This window comes from Echeneis naucrates, chromosome 4, assembly GCF_900963305.1.
Source record: "Echeneis naucrates chromosome 4, fEcheNa1.1, whole genome shotgun sequence".
Classification (NCBI taxonomy): Eukaryota; Metazoa; Chordata; class Actinopteri; order Carangiformes; family Echeneidae; genus Echeneis; species Echeneis naucrates.
In genome coordinates this window covers 21,903,341-21,924,532 of record NC_042514.1, presented here as the reverse complement: position 1 = coordinate 21,924,532, position 21,192 = coordinate 21,903,341, and the positions used below count along the sequence as shown (strand labels likewise).

The 21,192-nt window shown below is 41.5% G+C and overlaps 1 protein-coding gene across 1 annotated transcript in view; it reads left to right on the top strand.

Moving 5' to 3' along the window:
- Positions 1-21,192, top strand: part of ghrhrb (growth hormone releasing hormone receptor b) — a 34,056-nt gene that overhangs the window by 10,576 nt on the left and 2,288 nt on the right. Inside the window, exons 3-8 of the mRNA XM_029500234.1 lie at positions 10,041-10,148; positions 18,502-18,602; positions 18,972-19,069; positions 19,155-19,287; positions 20,429-20,582; positions 20,674-20,734. Coding sequence (XP_029356094.1) covers positions 10,041-10,148; positions 18,502-18,602; positions 18,972-19,069; positions 19,155-19,287; positions 20,429-20,582; positions 20,674-20,734 — 655 coding nt within the window. The remainder of the gene's footprint in view (positions 1-10,040; positions 10,149-18,501; positions 18,603-18,971; positions 19,070-19,154; positions 19,288-20,428; positions 20,583-20,673; positions 20,735-21,192) is intronic.

Sequence of the window (21,192 nt, the reverse complement as noted above, 5' to 3'; positions counted from 1 at the left end):
AAGCAACATGAGGATGTCAACATGATATTTAGTTGATTGGGGAACCTCTACATGAGAGTTTGATGTCCATAAGCATAACAAAAATATTTAGGTCTGTGTTCGCAGGGATAGTTTTACAAACACCTCACACTGCACCGTATGATCTGTGATCATTATTAAAATACCATCACAAATTACAGAATGAACCACATCTGGATGTAAAGCTGCTCTATGTCTGCCTGCATCTGCTCTCTGGACGGGAAGTGTTTCCCTGTTATCAGAACTGCTAAACTGCAAAAGCAATCAAGTGAAACGATCGAAGGGCTGCATCAGAGGGCTGGAATTCAGTTTAGCAAGGTAACTTCAGGGATAACCCTGAGTTTTCAGTCTCACGAACATGATGTACTTTCTACTGGGGTAAGTTGCCATTTGCGCAGAATGCCTAACCTTCCCCCGGAGCAGGTTAAGTTCAGGATAAGAGCACAGCAGGTATATTAGACCGCTTGCTGACCAACCAGTTCGCTTGGAAAATGGTCTGCCCTTTCCTAGACGAGCCCATTCATGTGGGCGATAGAACTGTGAGAGGAGGTGGATGTCTGGGTAAGTGAAGCCACATAGCGAAAAGACATCCTGGGCACGTTGATCCAGCTTCATGATACAGGCCCAAGGTGAGGAGATGTCTGGATCAAAGGGACAGTCAGTGTGGTCTGGTCCGTTCCATGTCTGCAGCTCAGGTACAAAGGGGGAGCTGAATCAGAGGAGATTCATCCATTATCCTCCCTTCAGTAGCTCAGGAAAAAAAACACAGCTTAACGGGCAGATTGTCCTTCAGGAGCTTTATTTTCCATCTGATCTGCTGTCTGAAAGCATGTCAATTGCACCCGGAGAATGAACTCTCTTGGTTTTGAAGTGGTTTGAGTTATGCGACGGGGTCACTCCACTCACTCAGCTATGAAAAGGCTGTTATGAAAGCAGCGCAGTCTGCAACACAGTCATGTCACAGTCACACACATGTGCTCAGCAGCAGCACTGCCTGTGCTTGCTACCGCTGGTTTCGCTCACAATTAGTTGCATCATTTGTCACCCTTTCCTGTGACCATCCAAAGCAAAAACGTGAAAATTAGCATTAGAAGCGCCAGGTATAAATTAAAATTTTTTGAAGGCCAAACTGAACAGTGAGTGAAGTCTACTTAGGCGCCGTTTCACTTGTACAAACTAGGAAACTACCCCAGCTGAAGAGACTGGATGGTCTGACCTGATGATCCGCCAAACACAAACACCATCAAACTTTATTTGTGTACATTTGATAGAGAAGACTCAAGAGTCTTATATGCCTGAAGGACTCTGCTGCTAATTCCCAAATCCAAAGGCTACAGGGACTTGTACTGAAACAGAAATTATAAAGGGATGTATTGTGTTTCATTAACGACAAAAACAAATTTTTACTTTTTACTTTTACTTTGAAAGTACATTTCAGAGCCTGTACTTTCTTACTTTTCCTTGAGTATTTTTTTACACATGTATCTCTACTTCTACTTAAGTACAGAATATGAGTACTTTTGCCACCTCTGTTGAGTGCCAATACCCAGTAAAAGAATATTGACCTCCAGAACGCTTGAACATATAGACACTGATTTTAGAGGCCAACCCAAGACATATGGGGCAGAATAATCCAGATGGTATTTTCACGGGATGAGGTAGTCTACCCTCATCTCATGTGTCTTGTGTGTGAGTTGTTATTGATGGACTGAATAAGAAACCATTTGCCTCGTAGACTTCTTATTACTCAGTATGTTTTATTTTATACACAAGGATTTTAATTTGTGTGCCTTAAGAATAGTTTTTAAACTATGTTTCATTTATTGTGGGACATTTGTTATAAGGGGGGAGGAAATGTCATATATTTCCTCCCCCTGGTAAAAAGGCCTAATGCATGATGGGAACTCAGAAGTGTGATTCTAATAGGAGACGGCAGAGAATAAACACATACTAAATTGCAGCCACGCGTGCCAAGTGATTAATGGTTTTATAACCCTAGTAAAAGTGTCAGCTAAACATAACAAGGATAAAGACAGGAAGGAAAATAACCACAAGACACATGAGAGAGGTAGCTTCAAAATGATCAAACAAAAAAAAAAAAGTAAATACAGAAGCTGAGAGATGTTGGCCATATCCACTCTGACAGTCAGAGGTTTCCATCAAAATGTTCTAATTCTATGAAAATCTGCAAAAGAATGCTCAAATGATGTCTATGGTCAATCCTCTGCCTGTGAAAAATCATGTAATCTTTATTCATTCATCCATCTTCTACTGCTTTTCCGTTTCTGGGTCAATCCCAGCCAACGTTCCGGGCGAGTGGCGGGGTGCACCCTGGACAGGTCCCCAGTCCATCACAGAACCAACACATAAAGTCAAACAAACATCATAATAATAATAACTTTATTTATATGGTACTTTCAGGTGAAAGTGCAGACCAGAGTAAAACAGAGCAGATAGATAGATTTGAGCAATAAAACAGATAAAAATAATAACAATAACAATAAGCGGCTAGAAAGCAAACAACAATAGAGCAGACTAAAGAGCTGATAAAAACTATAAAAAAAGAAACAGTACACAACACGCTATGACACATTGGCAACAGAAAACAGATGGGTATTTATTCAGCTTTAAGAAACTCCACTGAACGCGCCTGTCGCTCCCTGTCTTCAGTCAACAGACAAGCCGCCTGAGAGCGTGGAGACCTTGCAGGTTCATAAAACTCCTAAAGGTCCTTTAAATAGGATGGCACAGTGCCATTTAGAGCTTTGAAAGTTAGAAGCAACAATTTAAAGTCAGCTCTAACATGAACGGGGAGCCAATGAAGTGAAACCAGCACTCGAGAGATATGATCATATTTCCTTGACTCAGTCAGAATGTGGGCCGCAGCATTCTGGACCATTTGTTGGCTGTGAAAGCTCTTTTTAGGCAATCCTGACAAAAGGACATCACAGTCTAATCTAGATGTCACAAAAGAATGGATAAGCACCTCAGCATCCTTGAGAGACAAAAGTGATCTGATCTTAGCGACTCTCAGAAGTCTACTATTGTGCTTACTCTCAGCTGTTGAAGTGGAAGAGTACTGTAGGCTTCCTTCGCTGCAGCCATTCCAGCCTGATATATGGTCAGATTTTTGTGCCACCATTGAGAATACACCTCTAACCTAGAAAGTCACAATTAAGTCAGGGTGTATAACTCTTATGATGGCATTCTGGATTTTTGCTGGAGCCACTAAATCCAGAGATCCCCGGCGAGCATCATTAAAGTTATCCACAAGGCTGTCTAGTGAAAGAGTCTGGTTAAAGAGGTACTCTCATACACAGATGGGTTAATGCCCTGGGTTTGATGTAGCGAGACAAATGTGTTTCCTGCATCTTATTCCCTGTGTCATTTGAGTTAGGGAGTAGAACGTCAAACACAATCTCAAAATGATCTAACTTTGGCAGTTTGCAGATTTCATTTATTGACACCGATAAGCCATAACCTCATACAAAATCCAATGTGTGCCCGAGCAGATTAGTCGGGCCAGACACAGACTGTGTAAGATTAAAAGAATCGATTAATTTTAAAAAGTCCTTCACTAATGGTTTATCAGGACAGCAGATGTGTATCTCCCATGGTTTAAAACCTTATCATATATTGTAACAAAATTAGATAGAAGATAAAGATAAAGTTCTCATCTGATTTAGTTGGACAATAGATTACAGCAAACAAAAAGCACATGGATTGTCCATTGTGAAAATCTGCAATTTGAAGAAGGAGAAAGTATCATCCTTAAAAATCTGTTTGCATTTAAAAGCAACATTATAGAACAAAGCCACACCTTCCTGCATGACCAGTCAGTCTGGGAGTGCTGAGGAAACTGGCACTCAGGACATGGGAAAGCCTAAGCCAAAAGAGATGAGGATATCAAAAAACAGTTCATTCCAAGCAATGACACCACAAAACACAGAGACACACACCTACAGGCAATTTAGTCACTGATCAATCCGAACATGATGTCTTTGGATTGAAGGAAGATACCAGAATATGTGGAGGAAACCCACACAGGCAGGGGGAGAACATGCAAACACAGAAAGGCCCCAGGCTGGGAACTGAACGCAAGACCTTCTGGTTGTGGGACAACCGCACTAACCACTACTCTGCCCACCTCTCCGTTCAAATGTAATTGAACAGAAAGACCCAGCATGAATAAAACACTCACCTATGCAAAACTGCCACAGGGGCCAGTGCCCCTGTGACACTGAGTCTGGACCCCCCTTTGATTTTTTGTCTTTTTTGCCCCTGTAACAAAACCCCTGGCCCCAGCAAACCCCCCTCAGTAAAACCGGTCTATAACCACCACAGTTTGACTTGACATTGCAGGAGAAGCACAGAAGTAGATAAATTGAAACTGCATGAATTGTCATCATGTTGTGCACCTCTCGGGCACCATAATTCTGTCTGAGAGTCGATCTGTTACTCAACACAACCACCGTGAGAAAGTGTGGAAAGCAGGCCTGTTTAAGTTGATGAGCTCAAACTGTTTAGATGATCTGATTTTAAAGAACATTGTTTTCTCAACTGCTTCAACTCCAGAAATTGAATTACAATTTTGTTTATATTGGTTTTGACCAAGCTGACTTGAAATTAATTCTAAAATTCACAGTATGCTCATAGGGGGATAGGAGGATGCTGTGCTATATGAACAATACATAATGCGCTTGATGCGGTGGAAACTAAACATGAGATGCTCTTGCTGTTATCACTAAACTTTAATATATTACTGTTGCTCGTAGATAAAATGAGAGGTTGCATGCAAAAAACAATAAAAAATAATAATCAGAAAATAAATATAATCAAACACTTCAACTAATCAATAAAAACTCTAATTAAAATGCACAGTAAATATAATGGCCATTTATGCTCCCAAATTACAATCATGTTGATGTTGATTCATTAAGCCATCTTTTCAACAAGAACTTTGAACGGGAGGCCATTTCCATTATGGCTTCCTCTCCTTGCTCACTGCTGTGCAGGTGAGGTCAAACAGATCCATTTGGAAGACTTAGCCGAAAACACTTTCATGCTGATTCATCACCATCCATCAGGGGCGAAGGAGCCCATCGGAGCAATCAGATGGGTGGATGAGGAAAGGAGGTTAAAGACGATGCGGCTCATGAAGCAGTGATTGGGAAATTATGAGGCTTCTAATTGGCAATGTTACAAAAGACTGCACAAGCGCTAAAGGCCACTATTGAATGAATGAAGGAATTGCAGTTGGAATGGGGCTTTTGACGGGTTTACAGCACTGGAGGGCAACAAGGAAAAGCACACTCATTTTCACTTTGTGACCTTTTCTCTAACTGGAGTGGCCTAATCAAACATCCAGGCAGGGGGAGGGGGGTCCAGGTACATGCCTTTTGGACTGCAGGTTAATTACCTTCACACCTCTAGCCAAACAGGAAGCACCAGAATGATGAGACACAGGAGGTCAGAGATTGAAAGAAGATGAGGATGTAATGCAGGACTGAACAGACAGAGAGCGTTAACATTCATTATTCATTTTCAAAGGATTCTTGTAATTCAACACACAGTGAGAAACAGCCAGAATGTGTGTGTGTGTGTGTGTGTGTGTGTGTGTGTAAACGCTTGTTTGCCATGCTCTACTGTTGACATTTCTTCAAACATTGCACACCATATTTGTCCTTTCCTCTGTATGTCTTTGGTCACTTCCAATGGTAATTTTTATAAAAAAATCACACAGCTGTGTCCAGATATGGAAAGTAACATACTTAATCTTATTGTAGAAAATGATCAGTAAAAATAGTCAACTTATCTACAGTATTTAATTAATGGAATTACTGCTGAAACATGATTAATTTGTAAATTTACACACACCATTGCATAAAACAATCTGATTTAGTAAATTGTGAACGGCTTCTTCATCATTTTTCATTATATAGTAATGTGGGGATTTTTATCCATCCATCCCTCTTCATCCACTTATCCGGGGTTAGGATATTATTTTCACTTCAATTAAAGGTGTAAGGCAGTCACAAGCTAGATAGTAAAGGTCTGTACAGTCTCTTTCTTATTATAGATTGTGGTTTTTTTTTTTTTTTTTTTGCAGAGATATTTCATTTGAACAGATTTGAACATCCACATCAAGATGTAACGTGCACAATAACGAAAGAGGTTCACGGAGCTGTTTTCACTGACTGACCAAAATTTTTCAATGAAAAAAGATTCATCGTGGATCTGTTCATGCTTCTGACATCAAGTTGCTTGCGTTATTTCCAAAAGAACATTTTTGTCTGGAACCCTAAAGGGGGAAATCTCATCTTAATTGGATGCTGAAACCATTGGTGCAAATATACGACTTCACATTTGACAGAAACATATTACGGCATTTATTCCACTTGGTCTCTTGGCAGCAGACAATCTCCTTTTTAAACATTATGGACATCGTCTGTAGCTGTATAACTTAATTGGATTAGGCCTTTGTTGCATTATCAGTGTTAGGTGGGAGTGGAGGACGAGCAGCAGGGTGAGCAGCAGGACTGAGACATCCAGGGAGTAGAGACGTCTGCTCAGTCCAAACAGAACATAAAACAAACTCTGTGTTTCCGTAATCCATCAGTTTAACTATACAAATGTGTGGTTGGGTTCTTTGTGTGTATGAACATCTTCCCTCCGTCACTTCTCGCTTCTCGTCATCTTCATTTCTCAGGCCACATCTGCCTTTCGCTTATCACATAACATTGTGGAGGGAGGTTACTGTCATGCAGTACATCTCAGTGGAGCCTCATCTCCTGTAATACCTGCAATAATGTCACAGCCGAAGCAGCAGTTTCCATGATTAACAGACAGACAGTCTTTCACTGAACCCAGAAAACACAGGACAGTGAAGTGCAGTGAGGAATAAAACAGATACGAAAACAAAATGCAGCACATACATTTGGACTGATCCTGAATCCAATGCACCTTCCTGCATTATGTCAGCTAACAAAGGTCACGTCATCACATTTACTGCAACATTAATGTCAGAGGGGGAACCTTAATACTTTAAAGTGCGCAGACAGAAAGAGCAGCTTCAGCCCTCGAAATACGAAGATTTCCAATGAATTTAATAAAAAGACTTCTGCCCGTCTGGCTTTCACCTGACAAAGATCTTATGCTCATACCTGACACCCAAATGGATATTACTTTTCAGGTTCATCAATTAATGAGGTTTCTTTGCCGTAGTGATGAAAAGCAAAGGTCTGGCCATCACTGCTTTATTTGCTTTGAGTTTGTCTGCTCTCTTTTTGTTGCCACCAGACTTTGGAGCACTTTGGTGAAAATGTGTGAATAGTGTACGTTAATGCATGCCTGAGCCATATGGTGCTGTTGAAGGACATTGCATAACAGCCTGTCGCACAGACCACTGATGCTAACAGGAGAACTAAGGCCCTTGGATAGAGCTTTAACGGAGGCATGAGGAGAACAAGGCTTTATGCTCAGGGTACTTACAGGTAACAGGACAAAAAGGTTTACCTGATGTCACCAGCCTTGCTTTAATGAGGACCTGATGCCTATTTTCTCACACTGGGATACAAACGAAAGGGCCGCACCCTTTGTATACACAAAAGTGGCTTTTCATTAACTGGATAGCCATTAGCACGGTTACAATATCAGCCTTCTAATGTGCTGTTTTCATTGAGCGCTGCACATGACAATGTTATCTTCAGCTCGGTGCGCGGACAATAGCCCTGAAAAAAAAAAGGACTCCCATTCTGCTCCATGCTGAGCACAAAGGGGAGGGAGGGGTTAAGACACACACACGCACAGCACAATGAGCACAAGAACAGGAGGGAGACAAGAGAGGGAAAGAAATTTTGTGGGCTACTGACTAATGATGGAAAACTCATTTTATGGATTCTGGTTAAATCTGAGTCACTCACTTAAGTGATCCGGTTCACTTTAGTCACCCGAGTCAGAGTCGTTGTCTGCAATGTTTCACTGACATGGGTCCATAGAGGATTCAGACATATCATCTCATTCACTACTCTTTCTGGTGAGTTTGCCAAATCCAGTCAGCGAACCGGCTTGACTGAGTCATATGATTCAGAACGGTTTCCGGTACGAAGATGTCAATCATTAACCCTGGTCATTCAGAAAACTGCCAGCTCTACTACAGACAGAGACAACATGCTCGAAAGGTGAGGAGCCCCTTTTCCAGAGAAGCGAGGGCCTACTAAGCTGGTGGGAGGCAAAGGCTTCAGTCTGTCCCACCATACACATGTGATGGCACAGAGACTGTGCATAAAGGCAACAGAGAAAATCTTCTCCAAAATAGGGCCGATAATAATAACGGAGAGGAGAAACAAGATGAACCCATCAAGCAAGAGGGACGTGGTTATTCATTAAACACTAGCTCAAGCTGTCACCTAGATGCTGCGTTTTTCTTTTTGCTGGTACACATTCATTCATTCATCTTCAACCACTTTATCCGTTTCCAGGTCGTGGGGTGCTGGAGCCAATCCCAGCTTTTCCGTTTCTGGGTCAATCCCAGCCAACGTTCCGGGCAAGGGGCAGCGTGCCCCCTGGACAGGTCAGAAGTCCATCACAGGGCCAACACACAGAGACAGACAGATGCCAACAACCCCTCACACTCACAATCAGACCTACGGACAATTTAGTGTCACCAGTTAACCCAAACATGATGTCTTTGGACAGTGGGAGGAAACCCACGCAGGAATGGGGAGAACATGCAAACTCCTCACAGAAAGGCTACAGGTTGGGAACCGAACCTGCGACCTCCTTATAACCACTATGCCGCTGTGCTGCCCGCTGGGACACATTTTACCATTAATTTACACATGAATATTCTGTTGTATTATTTATATTTGCATAAAAGTAAATTAATAATATATATTCAATCAGAGATTGGACCTTTTTTTATCAAGATTGATATTTGGGTTTTTGAACTTTATAATTTATTATCTATAGCATTATGCTCCAAGTTCAGTTTGTTAAGTATATAAATAAAGCCATATAAATAATAAACATTTGATGTAATGTCTGTTTTCTACATTAGTAACTCATTTTACAAATAATTTTAAATTATTTTTGTAATAAATACATTTAAGCAACTAAAACATCTAAGGAGCCACTTGGGAGCTGAAGGATTTTGGTCCTTTTTAGTGGGCCGGGTCAAAAGAGCTGGAATACCCATCACTACTACTCTCATCTTTGGCTACAGAACCTCCAGCAGCAGCCAAAAGCTGTTTCATTATGACTACATTTTAATTGACACAGCTTTGATGTAACAGGGGTTGGGGGTACAGAGGGAGACGAGAGACTCCTTATTACTGGGGAAACCCCCTTCAAAATGGCATCAGTAGACTAATTAAGACTTTCCACACATAATTATTTCCAATGAGGTGATCAAACCGTGGCATTGAGAAGTGTTCAAATAAAGCAATTAAATCTACCAGAGCAGGAAAATTATTTTAAAGCAGCCTGTTTTAAACTTCATCAAGAAATATTGGTATTGTGATGTGGATTTTTATTCGAGACAAGTTAAAATAGCTTAATTTCAATGTCAGTTTTTTTTTTTTTTTTTAGGGTTTGATTTTGTTTATTTATTTCCTGCGCAGCACGGCGGAACAGTGATTAGCGCTGCTCCTCATAACAGGAAGGTTGCAGGTTCGGTTCCCGGCCTGGGACCTTTCTGTGTGGAGTTTGCATGCTGTCCCTGTGCCTGCATGGGTTTCCTCCCACCGTCCAAAGACATCATGTTTGGGTGAACTGTTGACTCTAAACTGTGTGTTGGTCCTGTGATGGACATCTGACCTGTCCAGGGTGTACCCCGTCCTCACCCAGTGTGAATGAATGTTTATTTATCTCATGTAACCTCCAATAGTTCTTCTATCATGAAACTTGCTCACATGTCCTGCCTATACAGGCTTTATCTGAATTCATTTGATTTGTTTGTTTCTATGTTTGATCCGACTCTATTTGATCACTAACGGGTGATAAACGCTGTCTTCTCGTCTCAGGTTGTCCGACAGTGTGGGACGAAATTCAGTGCTGGTACAGAGCCGAGGTGGGACAGGTGGTCAGCGTCTCGTGTGCCAACGTCTTCCAGCTGTTTGCTCATCAGCAAGGTAAACCACATGTGCTGAAGTGGGTCTGTTACATCTAATAGAAAGGCGATCCTCTTGTGTAGCACGTTAAATTTTATTCTGTAGCAATAAACACACACCAGTTGTGTGTTTAATGCTGTCTAACGTCTTGCTCGCTCCGCCACTGCGGAGCTGAGGTAACTCACAATACCTTACACTTTAAACAGGTCAAAAACATGTAATCATGTACCCGACACCATTTTTTTAACCCAAATATTTCTACCCAATGAACTCTATTTAAACCAAAGTATTTATTATTGTCACCGTTTTAAGTGCCGCAATGCCAGCTAGCCGAATAGCCGCGAGCTAGCGCCGCAATGCACGCGAGCCCTAATAGTGTTAGCCTGTGTGACATGTGTCACGTTCAGTCCAAAGCTTTTCCACACAGAATCACTTTTCTCTTCCTTTCCGGTTATGGTTTCTGAACCCCTTACAGGCAGGAACAGCAGTAAACACACACATCAGTCCTCAGCATCTGTGGCTGACGATCTCACCACTGCTGTCTAACGTCTTGCTCGCTCCGCTACTGAGCGGCGTCAGCTACCGAGACCGTTTAGACACAGCGCCCTCTGCTGACCAGGCGCTCCCATCGTGTAAATACAAATATTCATCAGAAAGTAAACGAAAACCATCATGAAAAAAATCACAAAGTGATTTCAGCCTGCTTTTTAAAGTCCTTAGCTGTTAAATATAAATATATAAATATATATAAAAAAAATTAATTCTGGAGATTTCTTCATTTCTTGAATGGGGGGCAAGATATTTTGATCAAGTCCTAATGTCTCTGACATACTTTGTGCCACATGTCAGACTGAGCCTGTTTTTAACCACCAGGGTCCCTGGCAAAACCATATGAAATGAATGAATGTTTATGGGATTCAATTAACTTTGTTGTCATAAATTCTAGGGTTTTTGGCCAATTTTAAGTTTGTATAACCTTCAAAATGAGAGTAAGAATATGTGAAGTCGGGAATCTTGCCCATTTCAATACTATCTGACTTCTTTTGACAACCAATTAAGTGTCCTTCAATAGTCAACTTTAACCAACATTTGACAGCTACACCAAGCAGCGGGTACATTCAGGATTCTCCCAAATATTCTAGTAGTCAGTTTTTTGTTATGTAATGTATACAATATATGAAAATGAATACATGCGAAATCAAACCTCTTTACCCTTGATGCATGACAACAAATGCCATCTTTATTTTATACATTAAGTTTTTTATGTTTGCAGCAGTGGGAATATTCATATCAGCATCGTTTAAAGGCAGAGAAGAGAAATGATAAATGACGCTTTCAACAGTCATGCTGATCTTTTGCTTCATCCTCCTGCTACAGCCTCCACTCATGTTGGAAACAGATTTTAGCCTGAGGAACAAAGATACTGAAAGTTGTGATTTAAAATGTTTTAAAAAGCCAAATCAATGGCCCATTTCACTTTTTCAACGTAATGAACTTGGATTCATTTAATCCATCTTTCAGTTTTCTGCAGGTTATTGTTACATAGCTCTTTATACCATTGTGCTTACACTGACTAGTTTAGGGACATTTCTGTTCATTCATGATCTGTGCCTGGACTTCAGGTCTTGTTCTCACCTGACATCCATGTCAGGTCACATGTGGGCAGCTCTGAGCTCAAGTGTGAATACAAATGTGTCCCGGACTACAGTGAAGAGCTGCTACTTTAGTGGCATCCTCTGATTAGTCCCAACGCATTTTCGTCATCATTTGAATACATTTTTAGTCTCAAAGAAGTTGCTAATTCATCGCAGGACCAACACATGGAGACGTACAAAAATAAATGATCACCCACCCAGACCTATTGGTAATTCATGGGGAGAACATGCAAACTTCACACAGGAAGGTCCCATTCCCTGGAATCGAACCCACGACCTTTGTATTTTGGAGCACCAGCACTAATCACTACGCTGCTGTGCTGCCCCCATGTGATCTTTTAATTATGTTATTTACACCTTTTGGTAACTTGCCTCTATTTTGAGGATTCCTTTCAAGTCATGGCAGGCTCTAAATGGGAATCAACCTTGTGTGTTTGTGATCACTAGAGGCATGTCAGTCCAGCAATGGGGAAAAAAACTTCCACAGAATTTTCTTGTATGTGGTCTAGGCAAGATGTTAGAAATAAGTCTCCAATGATTCAAACCTCTGCTGCCTAAGTGCTGAACAGGACCAAAAGGAGAAAACACACCACATATGTTTTACAATACAAACATTTAGATAATTATATCTCATAATCTTACACATTAAGAGCCAGGGGAGAGTCTTTTTGTTTCCTCCATTAAATAAAACCTTTTAGCTTTTGCCTCGGCGCCACAAGAACAATTTTCCCAAAAAACCTAAGAACTCAACATTCACCTCCTCAGTCTGACCTTAAATATGTTTTTCAATCATCAGTCCTTTCAATGATTCTTTCATTTCACATGATCTTTATTGATAGATAGATAGATAGATGGAGAGATATACTTTATTTATCCCAGGCTGGGAAATTGCAGTGTAGCAGCAGCATTACACACAGAGACATCAAAAACATAGGATAAGAATAAAAGTATATACTGTAAAGAACAAATGATACATAATAAATATCAAAATAGCAAGCATAAGCAATAGAAATAAAAATGTTTTGTACAAAGGAAAAGTATGTACAACAAATGGCAGTGTTGGTTTAGTGCAAAGAGTTAAAGAGTAAAAAAAAAAAAAAAGAGAACTGTGTGTAACTGTTTGTAGAGAATAAAGTGCGCTGTGACTGTAAGTGATGACCAGAGTTATTTTAGCTGTTATTATACAGTGTGACGGCATGTGGCAGGAAAGATTTCCTGTATCTGTCTCTTCGACAACGGAGCTGTAGCAGCCTGTGGGAGAAGCTGCTCTGCTGTCGGTCCACTGTGTAATGGAGAGGGTGCTGCTCACTATCCATAATGGATAAGTTTGTTCAGCGTCCTCCTCTCCACCACAGTCTCAAAGGAGTCCAGTCTTAGACCAAGTACAGAACCAGCCTTATTGACGATCTTGTCAAGTCTGTTGGTGTCGCTCGCTCTGATGCTGCTGCCCCAACATGCAGCAGCAAAGAAGATGGTGCTGGCAACAACAGACTGGTAGAAGATCTCCAACATTTTGCTGCACACGTTGAAGGATCTCAGCTTCCTCAGGAAGTAGAGTCTGCTCATCCCCTTCTTGTACACAGACTCGGTGTTAGATTTCCAGTCCAGTCTGTTGTCAATCATCACTCCCAGGTATCTGTAGTCCTCTACCTCCTCCACCACCTCCCCTCTGATCCGTAGTGGCTGTGAAGGCATCTTCTTCCTCCTGAAGTCGATCACCATCTCTCTGGTCTTGTTGATGTTCAGCCTCAGGTGATTCTGTTCGGACCACTCTACAAAGTTGTCTATCAGTGTCCTGTACTCCCCCTCCTCTCCCTCTCTTATACACCCGACAACAGCTGAGTCATCAGAGAACTTCTGCAGGCGACATGACTCAGAGTTGTACTTAAAGTCAGTGGTGTATAAGTTGAAGAGGAAGGGAGAAAGCACAGTCCCCTGTGGAGCTCCAGTATCACTGACCACCACATCAGACAGCACACTGCCCAGACGGACAAACTGTGGCCGGCCAGTCAAGTAGTCAGTAATCCAGGAGACCACTGCGTCAACACCCATCACCCGCAGCTTCCCACCCAGTAGCAGAGGCTGAATGGTGTTGAAAGCACTGGCGAAATCAAAGAATGTGATCCTCACAGTGCCTCCCCCAGTGGTTATTCTTTCAATAATATTATTTTAGGTTTGAGTGATTCCTTTTCCTTTATGTAGTCTGGCCATTAGAGAAGGCTGATAAGATGTTTTTTTATTTGTTACACTGAGTCACAGATACCAGGAAGCGTGAGTAAGTGCAATATAAACACACGTTAATGAAAAACAAACAGTTTATGATAGGGATCACAGATTTAATTCATTCAAGTAACTGGCAGCGTTCAAGATCCCAAATATCATCAGTGTTGTTATTGTAGCATCAGTTTGTACTTACAGGCTGTGATCACTTCACTGTGTGAAAACTGTTGGTGTGAAGTCCCTGAAATGAAATGCCGAAGCTGAATAAAGTCCAGACTGTGTGTGTGACAGCTGCTGAATTACTTTTAAAACACACAGAGCTTGCTTAGTTTGTGAGATGCTGCCTGCAGAAATGATGCACTTGAAAGATTATCAGTGAGAACACATCTCAAAGCAGTGGAGAGAATAAAGCCTCTCGCAGCTTCTCACAGAATGTTAACCGTGTATTTTGTGTGGAGGGATCAGGAGGCGGAGGCCAATGCTGCTGACCTCATAACTCAACGTTAGTGGGTTCCCAGACCCTGCCGGATTTCCTCCTCCACAGACACTGGGATAAGTCAAGGGCTGTAGCAGTGGTGGGTAAATCCAGACTCTTCAACGGGAGGCTTTGTGTGGAGAAAATAACACATTGGAAAATGAAAGAGTTCAATGTAGAAGCCAAGAGCTCGAGGATGGAGTTGGCGCTGCTTGTTAAGAACGGCAGTTTCAGCACTAGCGTCCTCCCCAGAGGTCTGGCCTTCAACCTCCATTCACATCCAACCATTCACCCACCGATGCTGTGGCTGGCGGCCTGCAGGGCTTCACTGAGGCTAATGTAGCTGGATACCAGTAAATACACCCACAGCTCAAACCTCCACACTTCACTGAGGAGCCTGACTGGCATTTTCACGTCACAAAACTCAAACTTCATACCTCACAGTAACCTTTTTTTATACTGGTCTTCGCGGAGCTTGGATAATGAACTCAGCGGTTCTGGCTTCAGGCCATGGTGGGAGAACATGCCTGCCGTGTTTAAATTCAGTCTTTTCAGATTCACACTTACCTGGAGCTTTTGGCAGCAGACAAAGTTAGAAATCAGATTTACAGTCGGCGGCCCTGTTGGGCAACGAGACAGGTTGTTTGGCTTTTTCAATAAATGTATTACATATATACACGTGTATATATGATACATTTATTGAAAACGTCTATATATATATATATATATATATATATATATATATATAGGGCCACACAAAATATTTTATAATATAATATTATAATATTATAAAAAGATAGATAATGTAAAATCCAGTTTACAACACAGAAACAAGAAAGTACGTGAAGGGTTAGGGTTAGGGTTAGGCTGCAAGAAAAAAGCTTTATTTAAAGTTTTATTTAATGGAGCAGGTGAAAAAAAAATTATGTGAAAAAGACATGTATGAAAATCACAAATTGCCCTTTATTCAAGAACCAGGTGAAAAACAATCACAAGTATAAAAGTAAAAGGATATATAAAAAATATCTGTATAGAAATACCAATAACAACATAAAAGTATATATAAAAACATCTATATACATTGAGTGTATTGAATGAGAAGCAGTGTATGTTCAATAAGTTCCTTAAGCAATAGTTAAAGCAAACATGAATTAAAGTAACGCTGCAAACATTTAGTTTTTTCTTTTGCTAAAGTTGATGATATAACTATCGACCGCTACAAACGTTCTGAATGTTCATTACACTGTCACATATTAAGATAAGCATTAGCATTAACTTTAACATTATTACTTTGTGTCGGAACTGCTCTCAGGATTAATACAGACCGGATGTTTCCACTGCAAATGCTGCATCACTGAAGTCATGTCTTGTGATAAACGAGCTCCATACTGCAGCGGATGCATTATTCTGTTTTTCGTTGTTGTTGTTGTGTTTTTTAATTTTAAAATATTCCCACACTTTAGACATTTTCTGCTTTTTCTTTTGAGCTTTGCTCCAAGTTATTTGTGGCTATCCTGGCGTCATGTGTGTCACAATAGGCATCCATGGGAAACATGACAGTGGATCCAAAGTTTAGCAGCAGTGAAATTAGGTAAACGAAGCTTAGATTCAGGAAAAGTATAATTGAATATATTTTTTCATCAATTCAAATCGATTAATCTGAAAAATGAAAAAAGGGTAAAAAGTGTAAAAAAAAAAAATAATAATCTGACTGGAGACAGGTGAGGAAGTCTCATAAGTGGCACACTGTGGCTCGAACAAAGAGGGGGAGCGTGACACTTTATTGTGTGCTCCCTCTCAGCTGCTGGAGTATGTACTTTGGTGTGTACAGACTGAGCTCACTGGGGAAAAGGCGATTATTCTCTGTTGCTTTTCCCTTTTATCCTCTTCAAGCATTGGCTGTCCATGGCCAAGTTTATGGGGCCTCTGATCAGTGGGGGCCCTTGTGGTTTAGCCACCCCGTTTCCTGCTGAGTGGGTTAGTGCGATTTTCCAAGAATCCTTTGATTGTTTGTCTCATATCAACTCTAGTTAGGCTTCATGTTGTGTACTCATATTCTACAGTATCACCTCAGCAGTTGTGTTCTTGTGTTGTGTTCACGTGTGTCTAACATGTGTCTCCTTCACTGGAGCTGTGTCTTACGTCATTAACAGGCAGATGGAGCTTCAGCGCAGAGCACAAGTTCCTAATGAAGAGCAGCACTGTTGCTGCTCCTCTGGGAAACCACCAGTTTGTGTTCATAATTGTATATTTGTGTGTTTATTGTATCGGGAGTGGTGTGGGGTGGGGAGGTGTGTGATGAGCAATTTCATTCGTAGTATTATTTGTCAGCATCAAAGGGAAAGTTCATCAGGAAGGATGCATATTTTTGCGGCACATTAATTAGATGTCACAGTGTATCTGATGTTGGATGTGTTACTGTAGAATAATCAGTGTGTGTCGTGACATAATTGTCATTTCAGGGCTTAGCTCACACAAACTGGAGGTTATACAGTATATAATATCCCCATCTTATATGGAACTTGTTGATCCAGGTGACATCTAAGCTAGTGGGACTCTTATGTGTCCTGCACTCAATTGGTCTGACCTCATTTATGACCTCATAACAGCCAATGTCCCAGAGTTCTTGGGGATTTAGGATGGTTTGAGATCCAGACCAGTCAAGATCCCCCACACCAAACTGGGAAAAAGCTGTAACGCCTCCTCAGGTGTCTGTACGTTGCTTACTCTGTGGGCTTCTCTTCAGCCTCCCATTGCCACCTTGACTGACTGACAGAATCTATTTTCTCCTGTTTTGAGACTGGCATGGAGTCCAACATGAACAGTATTTTTTCTTTTGTGGTGGTAGTTAAGTGGTAGTTTAGTTTTGTTCTTTTCTTTTGTGTGTGTGTGTGTGTGTTTGTTGTTCTGACATTGTGAAAACAAACTTCCTTCTCTGAATCTCTTCTTTCCGTTGGAGTCTTTTTGTTCACCATAGTTATTTCATATTGGTTTAAGCAGTTTCTATTTGGGCATGTTCACAGTCAGCAATGGTGCCAACAAAGAAAAGTCATCTGTAGGTTTAGAGACTTTTTTTAAAAGGCATGGTGAGAAACATATCTTAGTTGTATGGAGGAGAATTTCCCCAAGCCCTCTGTCGACAGATATGGTGGAGCAGATTCTTTCAAATTGTTTTGTGTCTGCAAGCTGTTTGTGTTCTATTTGCTTTCCTAATGGGGCAAATAAAAAGCATGTTGAAGTGAACCTAATTCCCCACAGTGGCACCTTGTGGGCCATGTGCGCTGCTCTAACAAGCCCCCAATCCTCCGGTTTCAGTCTTTGCAACAGATGGTGAACCTGACTGAAGGGATTTACTCCCACTCAGTCATTGCAGCATCACTGAGGTGTGATGATGATGTTGGTTGATCAGGTCTGATTCAGTCATTGTTCCAGTTCATCCCAAATGTTTCAAATCCAGAACAGAGCATCGTCAGATCAATAACTTCTTTAATGGCAGCCCTGGAAATCTAGCAGGGGACTTGTCACTAATGTGCATCTGTCCTAAAAACTAGAGCTGCTGGGTTCTTCAGTCACCCAGGTTAATGATTCCAATCTTTGTACTGAATCACGGATCACAAGTCTGAGGTCTTCATTAACCCGGATCTTATGAGTCCTCTGGTTGGCTTCTGCTAAATACACAAGACAAGTTGGTGGCTCACCGGAAACAGTACTGAATCAGATCATTCTGGTGAATTGATTCACTGACTTGAGGAGAACAACAAGAGCCAGAGTCCATAAAACCGAGTTTGCCGCCTAAAACCAGTGAAGAGAGGAAACGTCAGTGTCTCTGTTTATTTTCCTGCGCTAATAGGCTGAGGTTCCTGCAGCGTTGCTCGCTCAAACACTTGTGTCTGTCGCTCATTTATTTACCCAACTTCTTCTGAGAGAAGTACCACATCCCTCAAACGTCCTCAGCCCTTCTGGGAATCCTGTTTTTTGGTGAGTCTTCTTTCTTTGTCACTGACAAGTAAATGTGTGTGTTCAGGTTACATCTACAGGAACTGCACTGAGGAAGGATGGTCCGACCCCTACCCATCCTATGAGAAGGCCTGTGAGTTCGCTGAGGATGAAGAAACAGAATCGGAGGTAGATGTCAAAAAGATGACAGACAGCCCTGTCTTTCAGCACGAACCTTGTCATTTTTTTATTTTTTTTATTTTTTTTTTGTATTACAAGGTTGAGACCCACCAAGAGACAGCGCAGACCAACTGTTTAACCATGAAGGCTTGAGGGCAGATCTGGTCTTATCTGGTCAGGTTGAAAGTAGCTGTCTGAGAGTAAATGACGGCAGCGCTGCTCAACTGAGTGATCATTTTGGATTGAGCGCTAACATTTTGTACACTGGGAGATAAAAATATAACAGCACCTCTCAACTGTCACCATCCACGGGAACAACATAATCAAATTTAATTGTGGTATAAAACTTTTTACTCTCTCTTCTTTTGTCCGTTTCAGACAACATACTTCTCCAACTTCAAGCAGGTCTACACTGCTGGCTACGCCACCTCCCTCATCTCACTCATCTCAGCTATATTTGTCTTCACAATCTTCAGGTGGAGTTGTAATTTCTTCTGTCCAAAAGAGTTTCACATCATTTTGTTGCACTCAAACCTTGTCACATTTTTTTCTTCTGTACAGGAAGTTTCACTGCACCAGAAACTACATCCACATCAACCTGTTCCTCTCCTTCATCCTGAGAGCCAGTGCTGTCTTTATTAAAGATGGCGTCCTTTTTTCTGATGAGAACCTGGACCACTGTTTTATGTCGACTGTGAGTGTTAATCCACCCAGCTCTATTAAGGTCTCTATATTTATAGGAGTAATTTCCGTTACTTAAGAGCAGCGTCAGGCTGCCAAGAAAAACACTTATGGCGCCTTCTTATCCTTACTGCAGAAAAAAAATAAATGAAGAAGAAGTGCGCAGGTTGGAGGAAATGGGAAAAGTTGGAAGGCAATGAAGAAAAGAGTGAAGGAATAAATGAAAGGAACGTGTTGTGCAACATCAACACAATGCTGTGTTTCAATTAGAGGGGAAGTGAGGCAGAAATAGAGGGAGGAAACAATGAGAGGATGAAGGGGAAGCTCTCATGCTCCATTAGAGCTGGCATTACATATTTTTGTCGAAATAAAACCAGGATGATGCAGGTAGGGCAGCAGGGCAAAGTGGTTTGCGCTGTTGCCTTCCAGCTTTAGGGTCGTGGGTTTGATTTGAAAGACTTTGTGCCTTTCTGTGTGGAGTTTGCATGTTCTCCCCTCTTGTGCTGGTTTCCTCAGGCACGGTTTTTGGGTTTTTTGGGTTTTTTGGGTTAATTGGTGACTCCAAACTGCCCATGTGTATAACAGTGAACGGCTGTTTGTCTGTCTGTCTCTTATGTGTTGGCCCTGCAATGGACTGGTGACCTGTCCAGCATGTACACTGCCCTCGCCCAGTGTGAGCTGGGATTGGCTCCAGCATCCCTGCGACCGGAAAACGGATAAGTAGCAGAAGATGAATGAATAGTAAAAGCAGCTGGAAAACAGAAATTAGTTGGAAAATCTATTTATTATTAATCAATTACTGCAGCTATTCACTGACCAGCGACAACTGCCAGAGGCTGCATCACTTTGTGGTTGTGACGCAGATGTGAAAACGGCAGGTTTTTTTATGAATTTTTATTGTGTTTCGGTGTAACTCAAAATGCTTAATATGTTTGTGAAGTGAGTGAGCAGAGAAGCTCTGCGGTAAATACGAGAGGTGGGACACTAACACCAGGCTTATCTACTTTGCTGTCAGACGTACCATCATTACTGATGTCGACGTGGGATGGAAACGACAGCAATGATCAACAACTACCATAAATGGATGGGAAAGGCTGTTTCTATTATATATGACCTGTTTGGACTAACGTGACGCTTGTGGCTTTCGCTTGCAGACGTCATGCAAATCAGCTGTGGCCTTCTTCCAGTTCAGCATCCTCGCAAACTATTTCTGGCTGCTGGTGGAGGGGATGTACCTGCAGACGCTCCTGGCTCTTACCTTCGTCTTCCAGAAGAAATACTTCTGGTGGTACATTCTCATCGGTTGGGGTGGGTGTCCTCACTTTCCCATTTATTTCAGTTTCACTTCATTTGCCTGTCACATGTTGAGCTTCTTTTATTGTGAGTTTGTGTCTCCCAGGTGTCCCGACAACGATCATAACAGCATGGATCCTCACTAGAAACTTCTACGACAACCGGGGGTGAGCTTGTATCACAGCAAACCACCTCATGATCACAAGATAAAACATACAACTAGGCCTCCTTTAGCGGCGGAAAACACAAAATGGGTACAGCCTTGGTGACGTCACTGTGCTGTGAGATGAAAGCGTGACCTGCTGTCAGTAAATGAGTTTCACAAAAACACAATCTGCAGATCAGACCATTTCTGTACGACAACCCACAGCTCACAATCAGCTCTGTTCAAAAGAAGCAATCCACTTTTTTGATCAGATTTTATTTATTATTGATTTAATTTAAAATTTTTGGTGTCTGAGTTTGTCCCTAACAGTTTAACACCACAGGGTATGTTAACTTGAGGTTGATGCAGCTTTAGTCTTGCTGCTAAATGTTGTTTTTTTTTTTTGTTGTTTGTTTTTTTTTAATCCCATTTTAGGAAATTCCCTGTTTGATCGAAACTTGTGTAATGTGATAATGTTGA